This window comes from Meles meles, chromosome 8, assembly GCF_922984935.1.
Source record: "Meles meles chromosome 8, mMelMel3.1 paternal haplotype, whole genome shotgun sequence".
NCBI classification, from domain to species: Eukaryota; Metazoa; Chordata; class Mammalia; order Carnivora; family Mustelidae; genus Meles; species Meles meles.
Genome location: NC_060073.1, coordinates 90,485,643 through 90,507,539, shown reverse-complemented (window position 1 = coordinate 90,507,539; position 21,897 = coordinate 90,485,643). Strand labels below are relative to the sequence as shown.

Sequence of the window (21,897 nt, the reverse complement as noted above, 5' to 3'; positions counted from 1 at the left end):
TGGCTGATGGAACGAATCAGCCAACACGTGTAGCAATGCCTGGCCCATAAAAGATACCCAGCAAGTGCTAGTTTCACTTCAATTGACCAGTCCAGGTCTCGCCCTCCTGTTGGGCTACTCCTGCTTCCTGTCATTCCTCTGCCCACGTTCCCTCAAATGACCCTCGGTCTCCTGCTGTCCTCCAGCATCCAGTCCAGCTAATGAGGCCTGTCTCTTCTGGAACCCCCACCATGTGTGGCTCCCCCTCACCCCTACTCACACTGCACAGTTAAGTATGCCGAGGCAGAGGGGGAGCGCCCCAAGCTGTTGCTAGGGACACATGTGTACTTCCCCGCATCCTCAGGCTTCACTCGGAAGATGATCAGGGTCCCATCAATCAAGATCCGCACTCTCAACTTCAGGTCGCTGCAAACAAACAAGGAGACAAGGAGGGGCAGGGGTTAGCATAGAGGGAAGAAGCCCTTCAATGAGCCAGCACAACGAGGCAGCAAGGAGTCCCCTCACCCTGCCAGTGAGGGCGAGAAGAGCCAGCACTTCCTTGCATTCCTGGCCCCTTTCAAGGCCACTCTGTGCAGACACTGGCCTTGCCCCTGGGACAGACTGGATCACCTTTCTGTAAGCTCCCATAGCCCAAGGGCAGCCTGTGGCAGCCCCTGCTCAATGCCTTGCACCTGGGAGGCCTGGTGGCTGAGGACCACCACCGCTCTCCCGGCCCCGGGAGGGCAGGGCAGCATGCTTACTTCTGGAAGTAGACGTTCTCATCCTGCCAATACCAGGTGTAAGTGAGGTTGCCGGGATACGCCTCTGCCCGGCAGGTGAGCAGAGCATCCTGGGATATGTTGACAGTGATGTTCTCAGGAGGGGAAACTATGAAGGGAGGCCCTGGGGAAAGAGGAAATAAACATGACCTTACCTGGTGCAGGAGGAGAGAGCGACAGCTCGGGGTCCTCCCTGGAAGGTCTGACATGACTCAGGAAGGTGTGCCCAGAACTCTGGGAGGGAGTTGGAGGACAGCACTAGCCCAAGAGGAACAGCATACGCTGGGCAGCTGTCCTAGATATCCTTCTAGCTGCTGCTGTGCTCAGGTTCTTACTCTCCTTACAGGTCCAAGATGCAAAGGGTACTGGGATGTGGTCACAGCGTGTCCCAGTCCCTTGAACCAGCTGCAGACACCTTTTTCGGTGTATGCGTGGCCCTCGCCTCCATGCGGACAGCCTCTGTAAATCCTGGCACCCCAAGCCAGCTATCTAACTTCCCTAACACACACATACCCCTTCCTGTCCATCCCTCTCTCCAGCAGAACAGAAGCAGGGCACATGCAGGAGGGACAAAGGCCATTCTTTTCAATCCAGAGCAAGGAGTAATCTGGTCTCTGAAGGAGCTAAGAGGCTTGTGCTGCTTATCTGACAGAGGTCAGGAGGGCAGATGAGGAGTGAAGAGCCAGGGGGCAAGCAGAGTCAACAGCAGGCGAAATCCCAGCCCTCCCTGGCACTGGCTTTCCGGACAGTCCACAGCTACCACCTGGCTCTCTCCTGAGAAGGCAGCTCTTCTCCGAGCTGCAGAGGGACCTCTGGCCCACACTGCCACTCAACACTCCAAGTTAGAAGAAGACAGAAAGAACATGTGTCTTAGCAGCCCCGGCAGCCTAGACAGCCACCCCCAGCCCTTGCTCTTCCTCCGACAGGCAGTGGGTGGGAGGCAAAGAGGGTAGCTGGGCTCCCCACAAAAGGAAAAAGAGACCCCGCCTCCCAGATGCTGCCCCCCTCTGGGGCACTCTGGGGCCCCAGGCAGGGTGGACCAGCATTTCCCAGTGCTGATCAGGCAGACCCCGGCTCTGCCAAATGCCCTCTGTGTTGTTTAAACGTCTGAGGTTTGGACTGAGTTCCTGTTGTTATTTATTGATGCCATCACTAATGGGGTGGGAACCTGAGAGAGGTCCCCTCCCCCGGGGAAGATGGAGGCATGGCAGGACACCATTTGGACAGAGAGAGAAACCCAAAACCCACTCAACAGAGTGCCTCCCATCATCCCAGGTGATGGCCACAGCAGGCCACCATGGGGGCTCTGGCTGTGAGCCGCACAATACTCAGGAGGAGCCCGACCCCACTACTCATAGGCTGCCCATCTCCCCAGCCACCCCAGCTGGGCCAGCCATGCCCAGGGCAAACCCCTCTATAGCTCACACGGGCTGGAAGTCCCTGAAAAAGGTCCAGAGCATGAAGAGGAGAGAAACTGCTCTTACCTTGGACAAGCAGATGAGTGGTATGGACAGCCTCTCCCTGGATGCTGTATGCACGACAGGTGTAGGCACCTCTGTCCTCCCTACTAACCGATGTCACTGTCAGGCTGCCATCACTCACCTGGGGCCGAGGAGAGACAGAGCTCAGCACCTACCCTGGGGTCCCACCAGCACCACCCCCAGGTATAGATGGACCTAGGGCTCATGCACTAGACACCAGACACCAGACACCAGACACCAGCCAGGCTGTGTGCTGTGCAGAGTGTTACCAGTCACGTGAAGTGGGAGGCTGCCGTGGAGAGGGAGGAGGCAAAGGAAGGGTGAGCAAGGAGGAAGAAGTACAGCAGCCCAAAGGAGAACCACACTTACCTGGTATTTCCCACTAGCACCTAGGAGTGTCCCCTCCTTAAGCCAGGTGACAATGGGCTTGGGGTTTCCAAAAGCTGTGCAGGTCATGGTAACACTGCCACCTTCCTTGGCCTCAATGTACTGGGGGGGTGTTTCTGTAAAGGTTGGAGGAGCTGCAGAGAGACCCAGGGTGGGGTTAGCCAGCCTGCTACACCACGTGCAGCACCCACACATGCCAGGCACCACTCCACTGTGTTCATAGATAACCCTCTGCAAAGTGCTGGGATAAATGAAGGAAGAGGGAGATGGGCAAAATCGTCTGCCCATGAGTCTTACCAGGGGAGGAGAGACCTGAAATTCAAAGTCAGTCTCGCTGGGTGCAAATTCTAAACTTCTCCTACTGTACTTGGTTAATTTCCAAGAAACAAATGTTTGCTGAGCATCTATAAGGAGGCTACTATGCTTAGCACTAAGGACAGAGCAATAAACAAGACAGCTTCCTCACGGCCTGCACACACTTGCCAACAGCTCCAAACTGTTCCGTCATCCCCCCTTCACCTCAAGATCATCCCTGATACGCCTATTTCCTTAACCTCAGCCCAGCCAGGCTCCCCGTTTCCAGGATGTCTTCTATCTGAGCGTCATCTAGGCCTAACATAGACCGCAGGCCATGGTTACAAGGAATCTTACTTTTCCAGATTCTGCAAAGAAAACTTTCCACCCTTTCTTGCGTCCAGGCAGAAAGACAGCCCGCTCTGCAGGCTACTCCCTTCTCAATTCTCTTCTGATTATGCCAGGTTATCCCCACATCACGACTTGCATTGATTGGAGTTTTGACTAAAATCCCATCCTGTTTGGATAATCAGCTGTTAAGAGACTCAGTCTCATTAGTCTGAGCTGCTTGCATAGGCAATCAGGTCAATCTTAACCCGTTGGGCTATCAGTGCTTTTGAAGTGACAAGGAGGGGCCCCACTGTTGAACACCAGCTCTGGGGTTCACTATGCCAGGCTGGGACAGGACATTTTTAGCTCATCTTAAGGTACCCAAAGGTCAAGATCAAGTTAAAGTGCTAGCCTGCCACTTGTTGGGTAACCCTGGGCAAGTCACTCAGCCTCTCTGGGTTTTACCTAAATCTGTCCCTCTCCAGGACTGAGATGAGGAGTAAGTCAGACAGTTTGTGAAAGGGATCTTGTAATGTAAATATGTGTGAAATGCTGGTTATTTTGTTATTATTCTTATCATTATCATCTCTCTGGAAACCTCTGAGGCATCCATGAGAAACTTTGAGATGGGTGTCACCTCTCCAGACAGTGCTGCCCTGAGAACCAGTCAGAGAGCTTCATTATTTGGTCTTGCCTCCCCCTCAGTCTGCCAACCTCGTCTGCTACCACATACCCCCTTCACTGTGCTCTAGCCCCATTGGCCATCTTTGTCTTCCTTGAATGTGCTAAGAATGTCCAACATCAGGGCCTTTGCATCTGCCCTCCTCTCTGTACCCAGACCTTATTCCTTTGGTTCATGCAAAATTTTGCTAAAATGCCACCTCTGCCTTAAGTGGTCAACCCATCTAAGGCAGCACTTCCAGTACTCTCTACCCCCTTGGACTGCTTTATTTTCTTTAAAGCAGCGATCACTGACTTTCCCTGAGAGCAAAGATCTTTTCTGTAAATCCCACTGCATGCCCAGCTTTTCTCCCAGTTCCTGGCATGTAACAGAGCACACAACAAACACATGCTGAATGGATGAATGAACTCAATATACACACATACATACACCTACAAACCAACACAAATTCAAACACACAAAACTTCCCAGGAAGAAGATCATGACAAGACTGCTTTCTTCAATCATTTCCAACACCCTTAGCCTAGTGTGGGCAAAAGGGGGAACTGGAGATACTGAGTGAATTAAGAAGCACACTTCATCACACACAAAACATACACAATAGACACCTGCAAACATGTCAATCCTCATTCAACATCTAATACAATAAAAATGATGGCAAAAACCATTCCAAATCCTTATACGGAGATTCTGAAATCCCAACTTCTGAAATGGAATGTGTGCTCATCTCCAACAGAGCCCCTCTTGCCAAGTCTGTCCCTTGAAATATAGCTAATGCAGCCTCAGCTTCTATTACCTCCGGTGTCAAGCTTAAAAGAAAAGATAATAAATTAAATTGCATCCTGAAGTGACAAATTAATTACTAATTACATAATTACTTTATTATTTAGGTGCTAATCAGGAAAGTACTTTGAACAATCTCGAGTTTTCAGGAAAATAATGGTTTGACTCTCGATTATTTACAGAATTAGGTGTTAGCTTGCCAACTGCATTTCCAGGCTTAATTCTTTTTTTACAAGTGCCCTATAATTAATAGTGCAGGTTAGAAACAGGCTGGCCTCTCCTCCAAGTAATTCACCAATCTAAAGCAAGACTTGGCTTGGGCTTTTTGGGTCTTTTATATGTGATAAAGGAATAATTGGGTTTGTTTCCACCCAACTGGTCTTCAGGAAAACGCAGAAGGGGAATGAGACCATTTGTAATTCTAATTTTTCACTGGCCTTTCATTTTCCAAAGGTGATCTCTGTCAGAAAATGCCTGACACTAAACATTCTAGTTTGGAAGCAATGGAATGTTGGCAATCCAGACTCTTTCCTTCCATAATGGAAATATTTATGCTGGAAGGTACCCCAGAACTCGGGGTGAAAGGAGCGGGGGAATAAAGGGAGAGTTCTCTCACTTCTGTTCTCCCCATTTGGGAGGTAGGTTTCTTGGTAAGGGCAAAGTATTCTATGGTAAGCTCTGGTTCTGAAGCCTGGGGCAGAGAGGGGAGCATTCTTAGCTATTCTGCCCAACACTTCCCTATGAACAACCTACCTTCCCTCCCTGAATGCACTGACTCTCCTTTCTCTGGGCTTCCAGGCATGCTGTTCCCTCTGCCTGGACTACCTTCTGTACCTCCCACCCCTGCACCTGGCTAACTCCCTAGTCACATGTCTGCACAGAAGTCATTCCCTCAGAGAAGCTCTCCCTCCTTTGTTCTCCCAAAGCCCGTACTACAATTGTCCCTGGACTTGCTGTCTCTGAAAGTCTCCTTAAGAGCTAGGTCTGGGTTAGGTCCACTGCTGTGTCCTCAGAGCCTGCCACAGAGAAAACATTCAAGATGTGTATGTGTGTTACTTCTCTTTATTTACAAGATTTACAAGGAGCACTCCAGTCTCATCTCCAAGCCCAGGGTATACACGTTACTCATGTAAATACGAAAGCCAGGATTCAAGATGTGTTGTGAATTGACAACGACTTTCCAACCACCACAGTCCTCTGCATCTTCCAGTCTGAGGACCTTCCCATGCTCCTGCCTCCCTGCCACTACACACTCATCTGATTTCATCTTCTTTCTCTCCTGAGAAAGAGGATGGCCAGCAGCTGACCCACATGTAATTAACGTTCCAGACACTGTGCAAGATGCTTTCTCACACAGCATTTCATCTGATCCTCACAACACCTCCACAAACAGGCAGTGGAAGCTGATGCTCAGAGACTTACTTGGGATCCTACAGCTATCCGATTCATGAAATGAATGCAGTGAGTTCATGAAATAAACCAAAACTTCTCAGGGTCTAGTCCCATGCTCATTCTACTCTGAGCAATTAGGAATTCTCAAAGAATCAACTCCCACTCATGCATGCAGAGACATAACAGAACACACAATTCTTAACCAAATTCTACTTTGCTGTCATGTGAGCACCTTCTGAGCACCGGATGTCTCAGGTCACCGAATGGACACTGCGAGGATCACATGAAAAGAAAAGGGGGTCAGGATTTCAACCCAGCTTTGGAAGGATGTTAGAGAGACAGAAACCAACGTGGGGACTCTTGGCTCAGTGTTCAGTCAGTGAAGCTTTTAGCAGCTGATTTACCTTCCTAATTATGTTTTGCTTGGGCTAATATTAAGATGAGTTTTCATTCTCGGCACACACAACAGCTGGCATCAAAAGGAGGTGACTCAAAAGCTTGCTGTGTGGTGGGGACAGCCCACCGGAGACTTAAAATAAGCCTCCAGTCTCTTGGGACTAACTGACAGGAGCCAACTGCATTGAACGGGTTGGGCAGTCTGGACCAACACTGTTCTAGGACCGCAATGGCTAAGAGACCAGTGCCCTGGCTAAAATAGTCTGTTCTTTCAGGACCCTGGAGAGGTTCTCAAGCCATGGAGCATGGCCTGACTCCTATGGGAGGAATGATCCAACCCCACAAGACAGGGCAGACAGAGTCATCCTTCAGAGCAGATTGATACCATCAGAAGCTTCCAAGCCAGGAACGACATCAGTTTCTCTCTCCCACCCACAGCATCTATAGTCACAGACATCACAACCATAAGGACCCAAGCTGTGTGTGGCACATCCAAAGCATATATGCCACTTCTCCAGATTTTTCTCCACGGTTCCAGCTTCTCCTGGCTCCTCCAGAGTATCTCCTCCCAAGTAAGGACTCCCAGGGACACAAGAAAGACTCTCCATCTGGGGACACACCGAAGGTCCGGTGCCTGGTGTGGTCACAGTCTCAGACCCAGACCGTAGCCTTCACCAGCACTGGGAACTGGGCCAGTTCACCTGAGGCCTTTGCAAACACTTGAAAAGCATCAACATATACGCCAATTCATTTCATGTGATCTATCAACACCTGATAGCCATTAAAATGGTTACTCTTCACAGGATTCTTATATTTCCTTGGACAATAAACCCAGTACAAGCAGGGACTGTGTCTGGGCTTCGTCACCACTGTTTTCCCATCACCTAATGTGGGCGAGGCACACAACAGACCCTCACTGCATGTCACTCAAATGAACATATTTAACAAGGAACCAAAATATTCACCTAAAAAGGAAAACTGTCACGGTAGAACTCCAGGAATCCCGCTAGAGTGGGAAGGCATTTCCTGGGCTAGCAGGGCCTTCCCAAGGTTGAGAAATGGAGCCAGCAGATACAAATTTGGCCTCCACAAAGCCTTAACCCTCCTGGTTTCAAGAACCAAATTCTGACCTCCCAGTAAGGAGCTCTGATGCCAACACCTGCAGCAAACCCTGCCTCATGCCTGAGGAGCTGCTCCTCCCGTGTGACTCCACTGACCCCAGAAGCTCTAGGGAGACAACTGAGGGGGAAGCAAGAGGTGGGAACTGCTAACTCAATGGGGCCAAGCCCTGCTGACTCCTCTTTGCAGCAGAGATTTGGAGCAGGGATATGGTACAGTCAGGAAAGAGGCTTTCCCCAAAGCAGGTCCTTGGGGTGTAGCCTTCCAGGTGGCTGCTCACCCACCCATCCCCAGGAGTGAGCCCCATACGCACCGTTGATGGTGAGATGGACCCAGCTGCCATTGTGAAAGGTGTCATACTGCTGGTCCAGCATGAGCACTTTGCACTCATACCAGCCCTGGTCCTCAGAGCGGACCTGTTCCAGCCGCAAGGATGCTTTATCATGAAGGCTTGCCCGGCCTGCAGGAAGACAGTGGGCAAAAGCCCAAGAGGCCATCAGGGTGGGGTGAGCAGCACAATACCCGCCAAAGGCAGATGACCCATTGTAACCTTCGCACCATTTCCCATGGCATGGCCCCAAACTAACAGCCGGCACCAACCCCAGGCAGCAGGTGGCAAAGGGAAAGGCGCCCAGCGATGGAGCCATTCTCCCAGCCTCAGTTGGCCCCACCCAGCTGCAACTGTAACTCTGGGTTTGGCACTGGGAAGAGCTTCAGTCCCTTGGAATACTCCTGTCCTGCTACAGATCTCTTGGGACAAAGGAAAGGCATGAGGGAAGAAAGAGAGTGGGAGGAAGCAAGAGAGGGAACAACGGTACAAACAGAAGAGGGTGAGGTAGGGGACCCTAGAGCAGACCCCTGAACCTCATTTCAGGCTGAGTGACATCCCTCTCCCCCCTGGGTCCTCACCCCCTGCACCTGTCTGCCAGGCTTCCCTATGATAAAGCAGATGGAGGGCACGCAGGGACCAGAGGGGTGGGGTTCCCCTCCCAGTCCTGCTGCCCAGGCCAGACAGACTGCTTATCTAGCCAGAGCCCAATGTCCCCAGGAGCTGCAACACTAGGGCCCATAAGCCTGAGAATGAGGATAGGACTGGCAAGCAGAGCAAAGCCCCTCCCCACCCCAGCTACTCTCCTTAACTCCATCCTCTTCCCCATTAGGAAGCCATATCTGTCTCATTCATGGTGATGGTAAGGTAAGAGATGCAGCAGGAGCCATGCAGAATGGGAGTCCAGGATGAGGAGCAGCCCTCAGGGCCACCCCTCTCTCACCCACCACCTTAGCTCACCCCTCACTCCAATGCCACCACTGTCTCTGTTTTCATCTTGTCTCAATACTGGCAATCTGCCTAAAGACCAGAATGTCAAAACCAACCACAACCAAAAAGAGAATAAGAGATAGGTCCAAGAGGGAGAGAGAGAGAAATGGAACCTTCTGGGAGAAATGCAATTCAGACCTCAGGAGCCAGAAGTAAAGATAAAAGCAAGGTCTGCCAGCTTCCTGCCTTCCTTTGAAAACCCCAGCACACACATGCATTCATGCACACACACACACATGCTCACACTCACGTTCACATAAGCACACGTACACACCCCACACTCTTCTTCCTCCAGCCAGGCAGGCTGGTGGTCAGGCATTGGCAGTGACTCAGAGTGAGGCACCTGCTGGCAGGAGCAACTGAACAGCAAGACACCCAGGGCACCCGGAGGAGGGAGGCTGGCGTGGCAGAGGAGGTAGAAAGCAGGTGCCCACCGCTATGGCATGAACTAGCCCCAATGTTTGCTTCCGCTCAGGGATGGGATGAGGTCCCAACTTCAGAGCCAGAGGGAGGGAGTGGGCCAAGGCAGACACAGCAAACTCCACAGCTGCTGCCAGCATGCCTGGCCAAGGGCAGCAGGGCTCTGACTCAGCTTCTTCCTGCACAGAGCTGCCCTTCAGTGCAGTCCTGCTGTCCTACATGTGGGCTCTGTAGGCTTCCCTGTCCTTACCACTGCTCCTGCCCCTGCACATCCCTAACTGTGCTGTGATGTTTGTGTCTGCGTCACGTCGTCCCTCTCCTCCCCACCACTTAATTAAAACCTACGGAAGTCTGAAGGATGGAAGGAAAGAGGCAGAGACTGTGCAGCACAGATAACAGACCAGTTGTAAAAAGAGAAGTGGCAACAGAGAGATAGGCAGGAGGAACAGTGACCATGACCACTGAGAGATGCCAGCCGTGCTAAAACCGGGAGAAGAGATGGTAGGGTGGGGCAGGGGGAGCCCCTGCAGCCTAGACCTTACCTGCATACTCAGGGTCCACGTGAGGTGGATAGTAGCCAAACTTGATGAAGATAGGGATGGGCACCCCAAACTTGAACCACTCCACGACATAGGGTGGAGGCTGTCCCGTCACCGGATGAATCACGTCGCATCGTAGGACCACACCCTCACCGGCTCTTGCGGTCACAAACTCGGGCTCCTCTCGTAGGCCGTGGGCAGCTAGTGGGTCAGCAAAGTCAGGATGCACAAAGGGAGGTGACAAGGAGATCCTGCCCCAGCAGCCCAAGAGGCAGCCCCCTGCCCATCCACTCCCATTCCCAAGTCCAGCTGGCCACCCAGTCCTCCTCCTGAAAAGGAGCTCAGTCACTCCCCAGAGGGTCCACAGTGTACCCTGAACCCCTTTATCCCCCCTCCCTACTCATATCTCCACAGTCCTGGGAGCCCTAGGTATCCATGAACCTGAGATGGGGAAGAAAGGGGGGAGAAGAGAAGGAAGCAGTTTTTTCCAGTCCTGCAAGCCAAACCTTCCCTCCCTAAATCCCAAGGAGCACAGCCATAACCATATCCTCCCCCACTGCACACCACCCCCCACCCCCCACCACCATTCTAAGAGGTCTGGCTACTGAGAAAGTGGAGGGGGCCTCCACCTCGTTGTGCAGACTCACAGCCTGGGCTACAGGGGCCTGCTGTAGTCGAGAGTATAAATATGGAATCTCTTCCTGTACTGGATGCTTCCCACCAGAGCCTGGTAGGAACCGCAGAGCCAGCCTCCTCCTACGCCCCACCCCCAGCTCAGCCTGATGTTCACAGCACAAAACAAGAGTACTCCATACAGGAGCAGGGGAATCCCTAACAAGCTGAGCAGAGGCTGCTCATGGCAACACCAGAGGGAAAACCCCACAGGCCTGACTGGCCTCTCCAGGCCCCTCCTCCCTTGCCCCACTGCACCTGCTTCAGAGAGGGGAGCAGGAGGGGCCTCTAACCCTCCAATTTCTAAGCCCCAGACATGGCCACTAGGATAGCAGGATGCTGGGGACAGAGCGGGGCCCTTGGGACTGCTGAGCTCAGCCAGCTAAGGGGAAATCATCCCACCTTTGGCAGTGATTAAAACACACAGCTGGATAGGACGCACCCATCCACTTGGCATGGGGAGGGCAATGTGGAGAGAGAGACCCACCCCAACCCCACCCCCAAGCTGGAGGACACAGAGGACAGATTAACCCAGGCAGGGCTTCTCTAGCCTGGCAGCCTGCTCCTGAGCCCCTACAGGAGGCGTGCCATCCCCACCTTCAGCCTGAAACTGCTCCCTCCCACACAAGGACTCCATGCCCACAAAGTCACCTTGTCCAGCTTGTTTCCCAGTGAAAGGGACAGCCTGGAGAAGCCTCTCCCTCGGCTTTCCCTCACACTACCCAACACAACTCTGGACTAGACCACAGCTCTCCCCATCCAAACTCACTTCCCTTCCCAGTCCCTGCTGGGCCCCTCCAGGCAGCACCAAGGACAGCAGCTGCTCTACTAGAGGCGCAAAGCCAAGAGCTGATGGGTCCTCCCACCACAGAAAATATGCCCGGAAGAATGGCACCCGCCTGTCCTTCTATCCCTGTCTGTCTGCCTATCTGTTGTGGTCCTCTGCATCTGACTCTTACTGCATCTCTGACCCCTGTGTGCTCCTGCCCATCTCCTTCTCTCATCTCTCTCTTTTCCTCCATGCCCCTGCATCTCTGGCCCCTTCTGCATGTCTGTCTCTCTGACTCCTCCTCTGTCTCTCTGGCTCTGAGACGGAAGTCGCTCTCCTACTCCTTTTCCATGTCTCTCTGCGCCATTCTGTCTCTCTTCCAGTCTCTGTCTCTGTCTTTTCCTCTTTAGCTCTCACTCTATGTGAATGCTTCCACTTGTCAGTCTTTCTCAGTTTACATGTCTCTATCAGTATGTGTGTCTGTGTGTGTGTATTGGGGGAAATATGTGGATTTCCCTTGCCTATGCACCGAGAAGGGGTTTTGCCAGCTTTCCTGTGTGGAGGGACCTCTGTGTGCTTACGTTTCTGTGTTTGCATTTCTCTCCATGTCTGCCTACATGCTGTCTGTTCATCTCTGTGTCTCTCCTTCTCTCCCTCCCCATCCCCCTTTGCCTCTCCTCCCTAAGTTGCGGAAGGAGGAGGAGGCAAGCTCTTCTAGAAGCTGATTGGCTACTGGTGACATCACTGTTTTCTAGAGAAAGAGCTAAGATCACAGAGTATTTTTGGAGCAGAGCAGAGTGTTGCACTCACCTGCCTGAGGCCCCAGCAGGTTTCCCAATTCCCCCACCCCCAACCTTGCTTCAGGCTAGTTTGAATTCCAACCCCTCAGGGAAAGCAAGGAGAGAGCTCAGCTGCAGCAAGCCCCTCCCCCACAACCCCAGGGGTACCTAGAGAGGGACAGAACCTGCCTCCCAGCCTCCAGGAGCACAAAGGCTGATCCTGGACTCAGAATGGGCAAACAGCGGGCACCATGAGCAAGCAGGGGGAGCAACGTGTGTATGCATGTGAGAGTCTGTGTGCATGCGAGTAGTTCTCGGTAAAAGGATGTACGAGTGTGTATGAATGTAATATGTGCATATGTGTAGCTCTTAGCAAAAGGACAAGGATGAGTGTGTGTGTGGCGGAATGTGTGTGTGCATGTGTGTGTATATGTGTGTATGCAACTGTGTGCATGCATATATGAATGTGTGTCAGGCAGAATTTCCAGGAGGTGAAAGAGGAAATACTGGAGCCTAGGGAAGAGGAAGGAGTTATTCCAGGGCCTGGTTACTAGGTGTAGGGGAGACATGGGGGAGACAGGCTGTCCACAGCAGGGGGCTTCTTCCCTGGGCTATAGCCCCCCGAAGCCCAAGGCAAGAGGAAGAGGCTGTGAGGAAAAGGCCAGCACTGCTGAGCAGGCAGCTGCCCACCTTCAGCAGCAAAGCTTGACTCTGTAGCTCCCCAGCTCCCGGGGTTCAGGGTTCTAGGGGGCAATGCAAGGAGGTGGGTTGGCTCTGAAATGGGTCCCCACAATGCCTGCTGCTCAGTGCTGCCTCATTCTCACCGCATGGCAATGAGGCAGCCTCTTTCACACCTCCCCCAGCACTGGTGTTGGCTCCAGGTTTCCACCCCCACCCCCTAGCCGGCCCCTGGGCTCAGGACTGAGCACCCAATCCAAGGTCGGCCCTCTTGAGCCAGTCAACCCCACCCCTCCTCTCTGTGTAAGGACCCTTTCAACCAAGGAGAGGGGACTCGGTGAGATAAGCATCACAAAGATTCTAATCAAGGCAAAAAGAGAGGGTGTTTCCCAAGAAGAAAGTAGAGGGGTAGGAGGCCCTCTCGGTCCAACCCTCCTGGGTTTCTGAACCCTAAAATATTGTTTTTTAAGATTACATTTATTTGAGAGAGAGAAAGAACAAGAGTGAGACCACAAGCAGGAGCAGCAGAGGGAGAGGGGGAAGCTCCCTGCTGATCCCAGGGCTCCATCCCAGGACCCAAGACCATGACCTCAGTCAAAGGCAGATGCTTAACTGACTAAGCCACGTAGGTGCCCCTGAATCCTAAAATATTTATCAGCTTCCTCAATTCTTCAACACACACACACACACACACACACACACACACACCACTCTCACTCGCCACCTACAAGCGCTTCTTCCTAAGCCTGATCCTTTCTGAGCCAAAGCATGTCTAATAAAACACATTCCCCAGAAAAGCTCAAAGCAAGAAAGAAAAAGTAAACAAGCAGGCAGTAAAAAGGGAAGAGGGGCTTGGTGGAGCAGAGATAAACTCTGACCCAGGAGGACACCAAACCCAAATCAAGGAGTGAAAGAGACTCAAGAAACCAGGAAGGAGAGAGAGGCAGGGATGGGCACAGTGCAAACTGGACACAGGTAGAACCCAGCCCAGGGCAGGAGAGAGAACTTTGGGGCACAGGGGACACAGAGACACAGGCCTTCAAAGGACCCCAGAACCAGAAGGAGGACAGAATGGAGGTGATTCCTTCAGGGAGCAAGTGGACTTCTCCCCAGCAGGACTGACTGGAGTAACTGCCCACCAGTTCTGAAGGGAGCAAGAAGGGGGGGGGGGGGGGATGAAGGGAGAGGGGGAGGGAGGGAGGGAGGGGAAGGGAAGGACTGATAGTGACCTGGGTGAGGAGGGGCTGCAAGAGGGGTGACACCCCCAGGCCCTTTCCCCACCAAAGAAACCTACAGCAGCCCCTAGAGATGAGGCTCCGACCTCAAAGGGGAAACGGGCATCTGCAGGGGTGAGGGCGGCAGGAGGCCTGAGATGCCCTGGATTCTGCATACCCGTTTTAGAGGAGGCAAGAAACAGCAGTCCCCTGAGCAGAGCAAATCTGCATTTTGGGGCTCTGCCCAACCCACTCTAGATTTGTTTTACCGGGATAGGGAAGAGAAAGCAGGAGAGCAAAGAAGGACAAGGTAGCCCCTGCTGTCTGGCTGACCTTTTGAGAAGCCCATAGGGTACAAATCCCCTGCTCTCTATGCCAGGTGGTGCCCGGTGGGCAGCCAAGTTCAGGCTGCCATTGAATCCCTCATGAGCATAGAACCATGAGGATCCAGGCCCTGGCATGGCTCCTGTGCCTGACACTCACAGCCTGGGGCTCTTCCACCAGGGCAGGGCTGCAGGAGGAAGGGCACCTGAGAATGAAAAACACTCTAAATGCCTGAGAAGGTGTAAGAGCCTGAGGAGGAAAAGCTTTGGCTGTCAGGCAACCTAACTTCCCCTAAACAGCTACCGCATACCAGGCTCTGGGACGGGCGGGCATGTACCACAAATTTCCCGTAGTGCTCACAATGCCCACCTGACAGAACTACTACCAGCTCATCTTCACAAATGAGCAAACTGGGAGGCTACCTGGCTCAGCAGTCACTCAGGGACAGGTGGGGGAGACAGGCTCCAGCTGCCATGTCTCCTCTTTGCCCACACTCAGGGACACCATCCTGTCGGACCACAGGCCCAGGCACTAAGGCCTCTCCCGCACTGCATCCCAGACACAGCACCCCGCCCCTTTCCTCCCTGAGTCAGAGGGCAGTCCCTCCCATCGGCACACTCTGCTCAGTCCTCCACCAGAGAAGGAAGACACAGTGGGCCTGCTGTGGGACGCAGCTGGTGCTCTCTGACTGGTTCTGGGCTCAGCATCACTCTGCAGTCTGTGGCTAGGTCTAGTAGTGGCTGTGGTAAGGGAAAACCTCAGGGTAAGCAGCAGCCTCCATGATTCATGAGCACAAGTCCTTACTGCAGCCTCCTGTTCTTGTTGTTCCTCCTCCTCCTCCTCCTCCCCTTCCTCCACCCCCTCCTCCGCCCCTTCCTCCACCCCCTCCTCCTCCTGATCCCCCTCCTCCTCCTCCTCCTCCTCCTGGTCCCCCTCCCCCTCCTCCTCTGGGCACCAGACTCCCAAACCACAGGCCTGTTGTCTAATAATACCAGCGACAGCCACCGCCACCTCCATCTGCCAGCCTAAAAATAATCCCTGCTGAGTCCAAAAAAGGCACAGCCCCCAATAGTCCCCCAATCGCTCCTCCCCAACAAGCCAGGAGGCTCCAGGAGATTCCAGGAAGCCCAGGACTCAGGCTTCCAGGGAGCCTCCCACAGCAGTACACACCCAGAGGGATGGCCTGAGGAAGGCAGAGGACAGACTCCCTATTGCCCAGAGCAACGAACACTACTGAGTGTGAGATGGACACAGGACCAAAACATCTGGCCATGTCCTTGTTCTTTCCAGAAGGCAGGTGGGCTAGCAGTCATCTGGCCATCATTCTGCCTCCAGCAAGGGCCCCCATATCCAGCCTAGGCAGGCTCTCAGAAAAGTCCTTCCATGGTCTCCCCATCAGTGTCCTCACAGCCCTTTCAGGTCCCACTCCCCATCAAACCTCTCAGGGTGGGAAATCAGAGGTCAGGTGAGCCCAGATGGGCCCTAGCCAGGAAAGCTTCCCATCTTTCAAAGAGCAAGGCACTGGGGAGGGAGGGGCAGGAACTGCAGGCCTCCTTCCTCCTGCGGGTGCCTCTCCTTCCTAACCCTCTTGGCTGAGCTCCCCTCAGCAGCCCACGAGGCAGCGATGCTATTAGCAACCTTAATTTGCTCTCAGCTAGATTGTATTTCCAAGAGCCTTTTCCCCATGAGCCACTGACAGGAAGCAGTCAGTAATTCAACCTCCGCTCTGCTCCTTTAATGGCTCCTAGGCAGAAAGGCAAAGCCACACCCCACCCCCACACCCCGCCACATGGTGGAGGCTTGCACCCTGCACACTCACGCATGGCCAAGTGCATGCGTGTACTCCAGAGCCAGCAGGCAGGCAGGTCCAGACAGGTGAGGGCACCGTGGGCTCTGTCTGCACCAGGCCACCTTCCTCTCCTCAGGTAAGACAAGACAGGGAAGTAGGAAACGGAAGCTCCATATATACTCATAGTGAAGCACCAGCATTCTCTACTCTGAAGCCAGAAAATGAGGACAGAGGCTCACCTCATACAATTTGTGAAGGCGAGCCTGTGTGCAAGCTATCTGCCACTGACCTTCTGGGTGGGTGGGTGCCTGGGACCAGAAGGGTGGTGAGGACCCGGGGATACAACAGACTGAGGGACTGTCCCAGTCCCCTCTCTCCTCAGAGGACAGTTAGGCTGGCTGGCACGCCCCCCCCCCCCAGCTTTGACTCACATGGAATTGTTCTCCAAAACCCTTACAGAGGCCCTGTCTCTGCTCACCAGTCTCCTGCTTATTCACGCAAGAGAGAACAGAAAAGCAGGAAGATTCCTACCAAAAAATAGGTCAGCTGCCTCGGGCAGACCAAGCTGGCACCCGTGGGCAGTGCCCCAGAGGGGGCCAGCTACAAGCTGCCTCTGCAGCCCCAGCACCCTCTCCCATCTCCCCAGGGATCCAGCCACTTCTCGACTCCAGAGTGCACTGGGTTAACAGGGAACTGATGCCAGAGCCCACTGTAGCAAGACAGGCCCATTTTCTATGTCCCCTGGAGCTCTGCCTGGATTTATCCCCCCACCCCCCTTTAGGCTTCCTCTCAGGGACCTCAGGTATCTTTCAATACAGCCCTTGAGCTGAGCCTCCAACTTCAAAAACTTCTGGGCTGCCTAGACTCAGGTGCAAAGCGGGGGGATGAGGAAAGTAAGGTGTCTGCTCTGAGTGGAGTCTCGCTGCCAACCACAGCACTTGGAGGGGAGTGATTCCCCACGTCGTGCCTGGAGCCCAACTCTTCCCTGCCCTCCTGCATTCTACACATATGCTTGCAAGCACACAAGTAAACATGCACACACATAAGGGTATGTGCACACACATGCACACATAGAAGCACAGGCATGTATACACACATGTGCAAACGTGCACACCTATACAGGCATATGCACACATCTGTAGACAGCTCACACCAATTACAGCTCCTTTCATAATTCAGATCGACCCTTCACAAAAGCTGCTTAACCCATCCTAGGCAGCAGACAGAAGGAAACTGGCCCCTGAGACCCTAGGCCCCAGCCAGAGAAGGTCATAGGATGTGTCTGGTGAGGAAGGAGACTTTCAAGAGGAACACAAGTGTGTTAAATCTCAGGCCTAGCCCCCTTGATCTCCCCACCTTCACATCACCTCCTCCTTTATCTCCCCACCCTCACACACAGAGCCCCCCACCCCTGCCCCCAGCACACAAGAAGGCTGGGAGAGAGGAGCAAGCAGCCAGCAGGGCTGAGAAAGACAGGGCCAAGGGAGAAGACAGAGCAGCAGGCCAGACTCTGAGAGCTGCACCCTAGCTGGGGTGGGCAGAGGGAAGAGAAAATGCAGGCATCAGGAGAGCAGTGCCAGGAGCCAGGAAAAAGGGAGGAGCAGAGAGATTCTGAGTTTCAGCATCTTCCCAGCTAGGCAGCCTCTGCTCCTTGGGTAACCAGATCCCAACTTTCTGTCTCAGAGCCACAAACATGAAACCACCCAGCTCTGGGACCTGCCTACTCCAAGTCTGGCGCATGTTGGGCCTCGGGCCAGGAGCTGAAAGCTGATTCTTCCCACTGCCCCTCTGCCATGCCCTTTCCGACACATCCCCTCCTCAGCTTCTCCCAGGATGCATGCTGCCAGACACACCCCCGTCTTTGGTGTATGTGCAGGGGACACACACACACACATACCACTTGGCCACTTGCTGAACAGAGTCCTTCTTTGCTGATGGACTGCCCATGGGGTCTTGTTAGCAGCCTCCTGATCTACACATCCTCCTTCCCATCTTCTTCGGCAAAGGGAGAATGGAGGGTCAAGGCCAGGCTGAGAGTAAAGGGCACTCTACCAGCAGGATCTGAGTCAGAACCCCTCTTGGTTTGGGTACACTGTAGATAGGGATAATCCAACCAAAGAATCTGTGGTGGACAGGAGGCAGCCTTGGTAATAAAGGCTCAGACTCCTCCTCTATGCCAGGCCCAGAGTCATCCCAGCAGGGCCCAGGGTCCTCCCCCAAGCTTGCTCAGTCTGGGTTGCTGAGTCTCCAGTTACCATCTCCCAGAATCCAGATACCTATCTTCTCCATACCCTCCCCAACCTCTCCACTGACCTTTATCACCTTCCAGACACACATGATCAGGGTCAAAAGAGGAACCCATCCTAACTCTGTCCCAACCTGACACTGCCTAAGAGCCCATTCCCTTTTACCCTCTGATAGAGCAACCCCTGCTTCAGCCAAACCCTAAAGGTGGCATCTTCAAGTCCCTACCTCGCAGGAATCTCCCCCAGAAGTTGCCTCTGCCAGTCAGAGAACAGCTGAGCTCTCACGCAGAGCCAGCATTTGAACAGTGGCTGGTATTTCCCATGTGAGCAAAAACCTGCCACACAGGTCTCCCCTCCCTCCCTCCAGATGCTGCAATGCTATGACCTGCTTGCCTCCTGGGTTTCCTGCATCCTTCCCACAAGCCTATGGCCACTGACAAAACTCCCAGTTCTGCAGATCTTTGAAAGGATTTCCAAGCAGTCCTGAGATCTGCACACCCTCTGCTCACCTCCCTGGGATTCAGAAGAACAAGAGGTTCTCCCCAGACAAGGTCAGCCGGTGAAAGGGTACTTGGTTCCTAAAAGGGTCAGCCTTCTGAGCTTCCCTCAAGACATTTCCAGCTCCCAATGCCCTGAATGGTCCAAGGGAAAGAAGCTGAGAAGGGGTCTGGAACCCCAGAGACACTGATTATAATAATAATGTTAACATTTATTGAGCACTTACTATACATCAGGTAGTCATTCATTTCTTTACAGTACTAATGTTCACCAAAAAACCCTACAAGCTCATACTGTTAATCCTATCTTCCACTGAGGCAAGTGACATTCAAAAGGCTAAGCAACTTGTCCAAGGTCACAGGGCCAGCAAGTGGCAGAGCCAGGATTTGAAACCAGATCATTTGACTCTATACCTAGGCCCTTAACCAGCATACAAATAGTCTTTTTAAGCTAAAAGGACCCCAAGACCAATTAGGGTGGCAGGCTCAAGGGTGCAGATCAAGCCATCCCAGACAGAAGGACCTCTCCACACCCAGAAAGAGGGTATAACCTTCATGCCCAAAAACCTTCCATACTGGGAAGTCCTTCCTTCTGTCTGGCCATTCTGCGTGTTGCTGCAATATAAACCCATTTGCCTCTATTCTGTATTTAAACTTGCACAAAGTCCATTACCCTCACCCTGACTTCTCAGGGTGGAGGCTATTTCAGAGCCTCCTTTCAGTGTCTCTTTTTTACTCAAAGATCCCAGCAGCTCCTTTTGTGCTTTCAGCGACAGTCCCATAGCAGGAATGTACCAAAACCTGGAGGGGAGGAGAACCAGGGCACTGGAAGACTACAAGAACATAGGGGAAAGGAGGAGGCTGAGGCTAAGGGCAGATTCTCATACACAACTGGACCCACCCCACACCCACCCCCACTCCATAAGCTTCTGAATCTTCCAAGCCTCAGTGTTCCCACCTGACAAATGGAGCTTTTAAACCACCCAAGTCAACATACCATTTAACAAAATCACCCTTATTTCGCCCTCCTCTGCTCCGGTTTTTAGACTCACTCCCTTCCTCAAATAGCTTGGAAGCCATTCCGTTCTAGAAACTTTTTCAAATCACTCCCCTCTCCCCCTACACACACCAAGAGAAGCAGAGAACCCTGGCTGTAAAAGGCACTCCCGCGATCCCCTCTACCCTAGGGCGGCTGGGAGCGGGGTCTCTCATCGCGGGGTCCTCCCAGCTGATTACCACCCACCAACCGGTTCTCTCCCGGCTCTCCACTCATGCCGGCTTCGTGAACTTGCCCTCAGCGGAGTCGTGTCTGCGTGCTGGAAACAGTGAGCTCAGAGTCCTAGCACCCTCCAGGCTGGCTCCTACTTCCATACAAGGGCCGAGAGCCTGGGGTGCCACCCAGAGGCTCGTGGGTCGCTTTGCCCGTCTCCAAAGCAAAAGCGCGCGCGCTCACGCACGCATCACCCAACTCGATGGCTTGCGTCTTGTCTCATCCCCCAGCTCAGACAGGGAAAATCAGAATAAGAAAAACCTCCCTCCGCTAGGAGACGGAGCAGAGGGGACCCCTAGTCCGCCGTCCTCACCACCAGCCAGTTCTACCTCACAGCGGGGAACAGCGTGGGGTCTGCCGGGCTGCGGCCGGCTCCCAGGGAACTTTTGCCTGGCCCGGGCCCAGGTGCGGCTAAGACAGGCGCGGGCACCTGGCAGGGGTAGGCTAAAGCAAACACTCCTGCTCGGAGCCCGCGGAGGGACTCAAGCGCTTAACCAGCTCTTCCCTCTCCCGGCTCCGTGCGCCCCATGCCCCTCGAGGGGATCCAATTCCCAGCTGCCAGATGTGTGATCGGAAGGGGTGTGAGCTGGAGCGGGGGATGCGCGCCGGGCCCAGAAACCTGTCCGTTTAGCTAGCGGTGGGTGCCAAGAGTCCCAAGGCTTTGGGTCGCGCCTCCCTGCAAGGGCTCGTCTGCGGAACGGTGGCGCTGCGCGGGGCTCGAGCGTGCTGCAGCCTACCCAAAGACCCGCAAACTCCCCGGCAGCCGGAGTTAGGAAAGCCGCCGACTCCCCAGCGCTAGAAGAGACTGCTGCTCCGGTAAAGAGCACCTGTCTTGGCACACTGGTATGAAGTCCTGGGGCCGAAGGTGGGCGAAGTCGACCCGGATCCTAAGATCTTTTCCCGAGTTCCCGGCAGCGTATGGACTCGGGCCGCTTACCCGCCCGGCCCCTCCGGCCCGCGGCCCCCAGCCCTTCCCGGCAGTGCCCCGGAGCGCGCCTCGCTGGAACAGGAACCTCGCCGGCGAAGGTGCAGTGCTTGGCCGGGCCGGGGAGCCCCAAGCGGGGAAGAAAGGGCTGAAAGCGCCGGGGAGGGCCAGAGGAGGGGCGCTGCACTTCAACTCACCTTGAGCCGCAAGACCTCGGGTGCTGATCACACTTGCTATCAAAGTGGCCACATACCAAATCATAGTACTACCGCGCGCCAGCCAAGAGCCTCATCCTATCGCAAAGTGCTCCTGCGCCCGCACACTTCTCGCGCCCGAGCGCCTGCTCACGCCCGCTCGCGCCCGCCTACGCCCCGCGCCGGTGCTCCTGCAGCCCGGGCGGCCCGCTCTCCATCCCTCCCCGGCTCCGCTCGGCTCGGCGCGCAGCCTCCCCGGCCCCCGGCGCAGCGGCACCTGCACTACTAGCCCAGGCAGAGCGCAGCCAGCTCCACGGTGAAGCCTAGCCAGGCCGGGCCTCCGGGACCGCCCCCGCCGTCCTCCCATTGGACACTGCTCGCAGGCCTGGGGGCCGATTGGCTCGAATGTCTGTCCGTCGCGACGCGAAGGAGGCGAGCCCATTTCAAGGTGCGTTGAAGTGTGGCGAGCACAGAGCCGCAGAATCATGCGCATTGCCAGGGAGAAGGCGTTGTAGCGTCTCCGCTCTGTTCTGTTCTCTGCTCACACTGCATGGCAAGTTTCTGGTGAACGGAATGGTAGCTTCTCGGGCTTGCAAACGGGACCCCGGGAATCTCAATTACCCCCAGACAGGTCCGAGGGG

General features: G+C 54.1%; 1 protein-coding gene across 4 annotated transcripts in view; it reads right to left on the bottom strand.

Annotated features, from left to right (window-relative positions):
- Positions 1-21,508, bottom strand: part of IGSF9B (immunoglobulin superfamily member 9B) — a 51,797-nt gene extending 30,289 nt beyond the window's left edge. For all 4 annotated transcript variants that reach the window (XM_046015444.1, XM_046015446.1, XM_046015447.1 and 1 more), the window contains exons 1-7: positions 21,260-21,508; positions 9,903-10,100; positions 7,936-8,082; positions 2,609-2,760; positions 2,243-2,360; positions 741-882; positions 260-405 (exon numbers count right to left, since the gene is read on the bottom strand). In XM_046015444.1, the coding sequence (XP_045871400.1) occupies positions 260-405; positions 741-882; positions 2,243-2,360; positions 2,609-2,760; positions 7,936-8,082; positions 9,903-10,100; positions 21,260-21,323 (967 nt within the window). In that variant the 5' untranslated portion in view covers positions 21,324-21,508. The remainder of the gene's footprint in view (positions 1-259; positions 406-740; positions 883-2,242; positions 2,361-2,608; positions 2,761-7,935; positions 8,083-9,902; positions 10,101-21,259) is intronic.
- Positions 21,509-21,897: the final 389 nt, after the last annotated feature.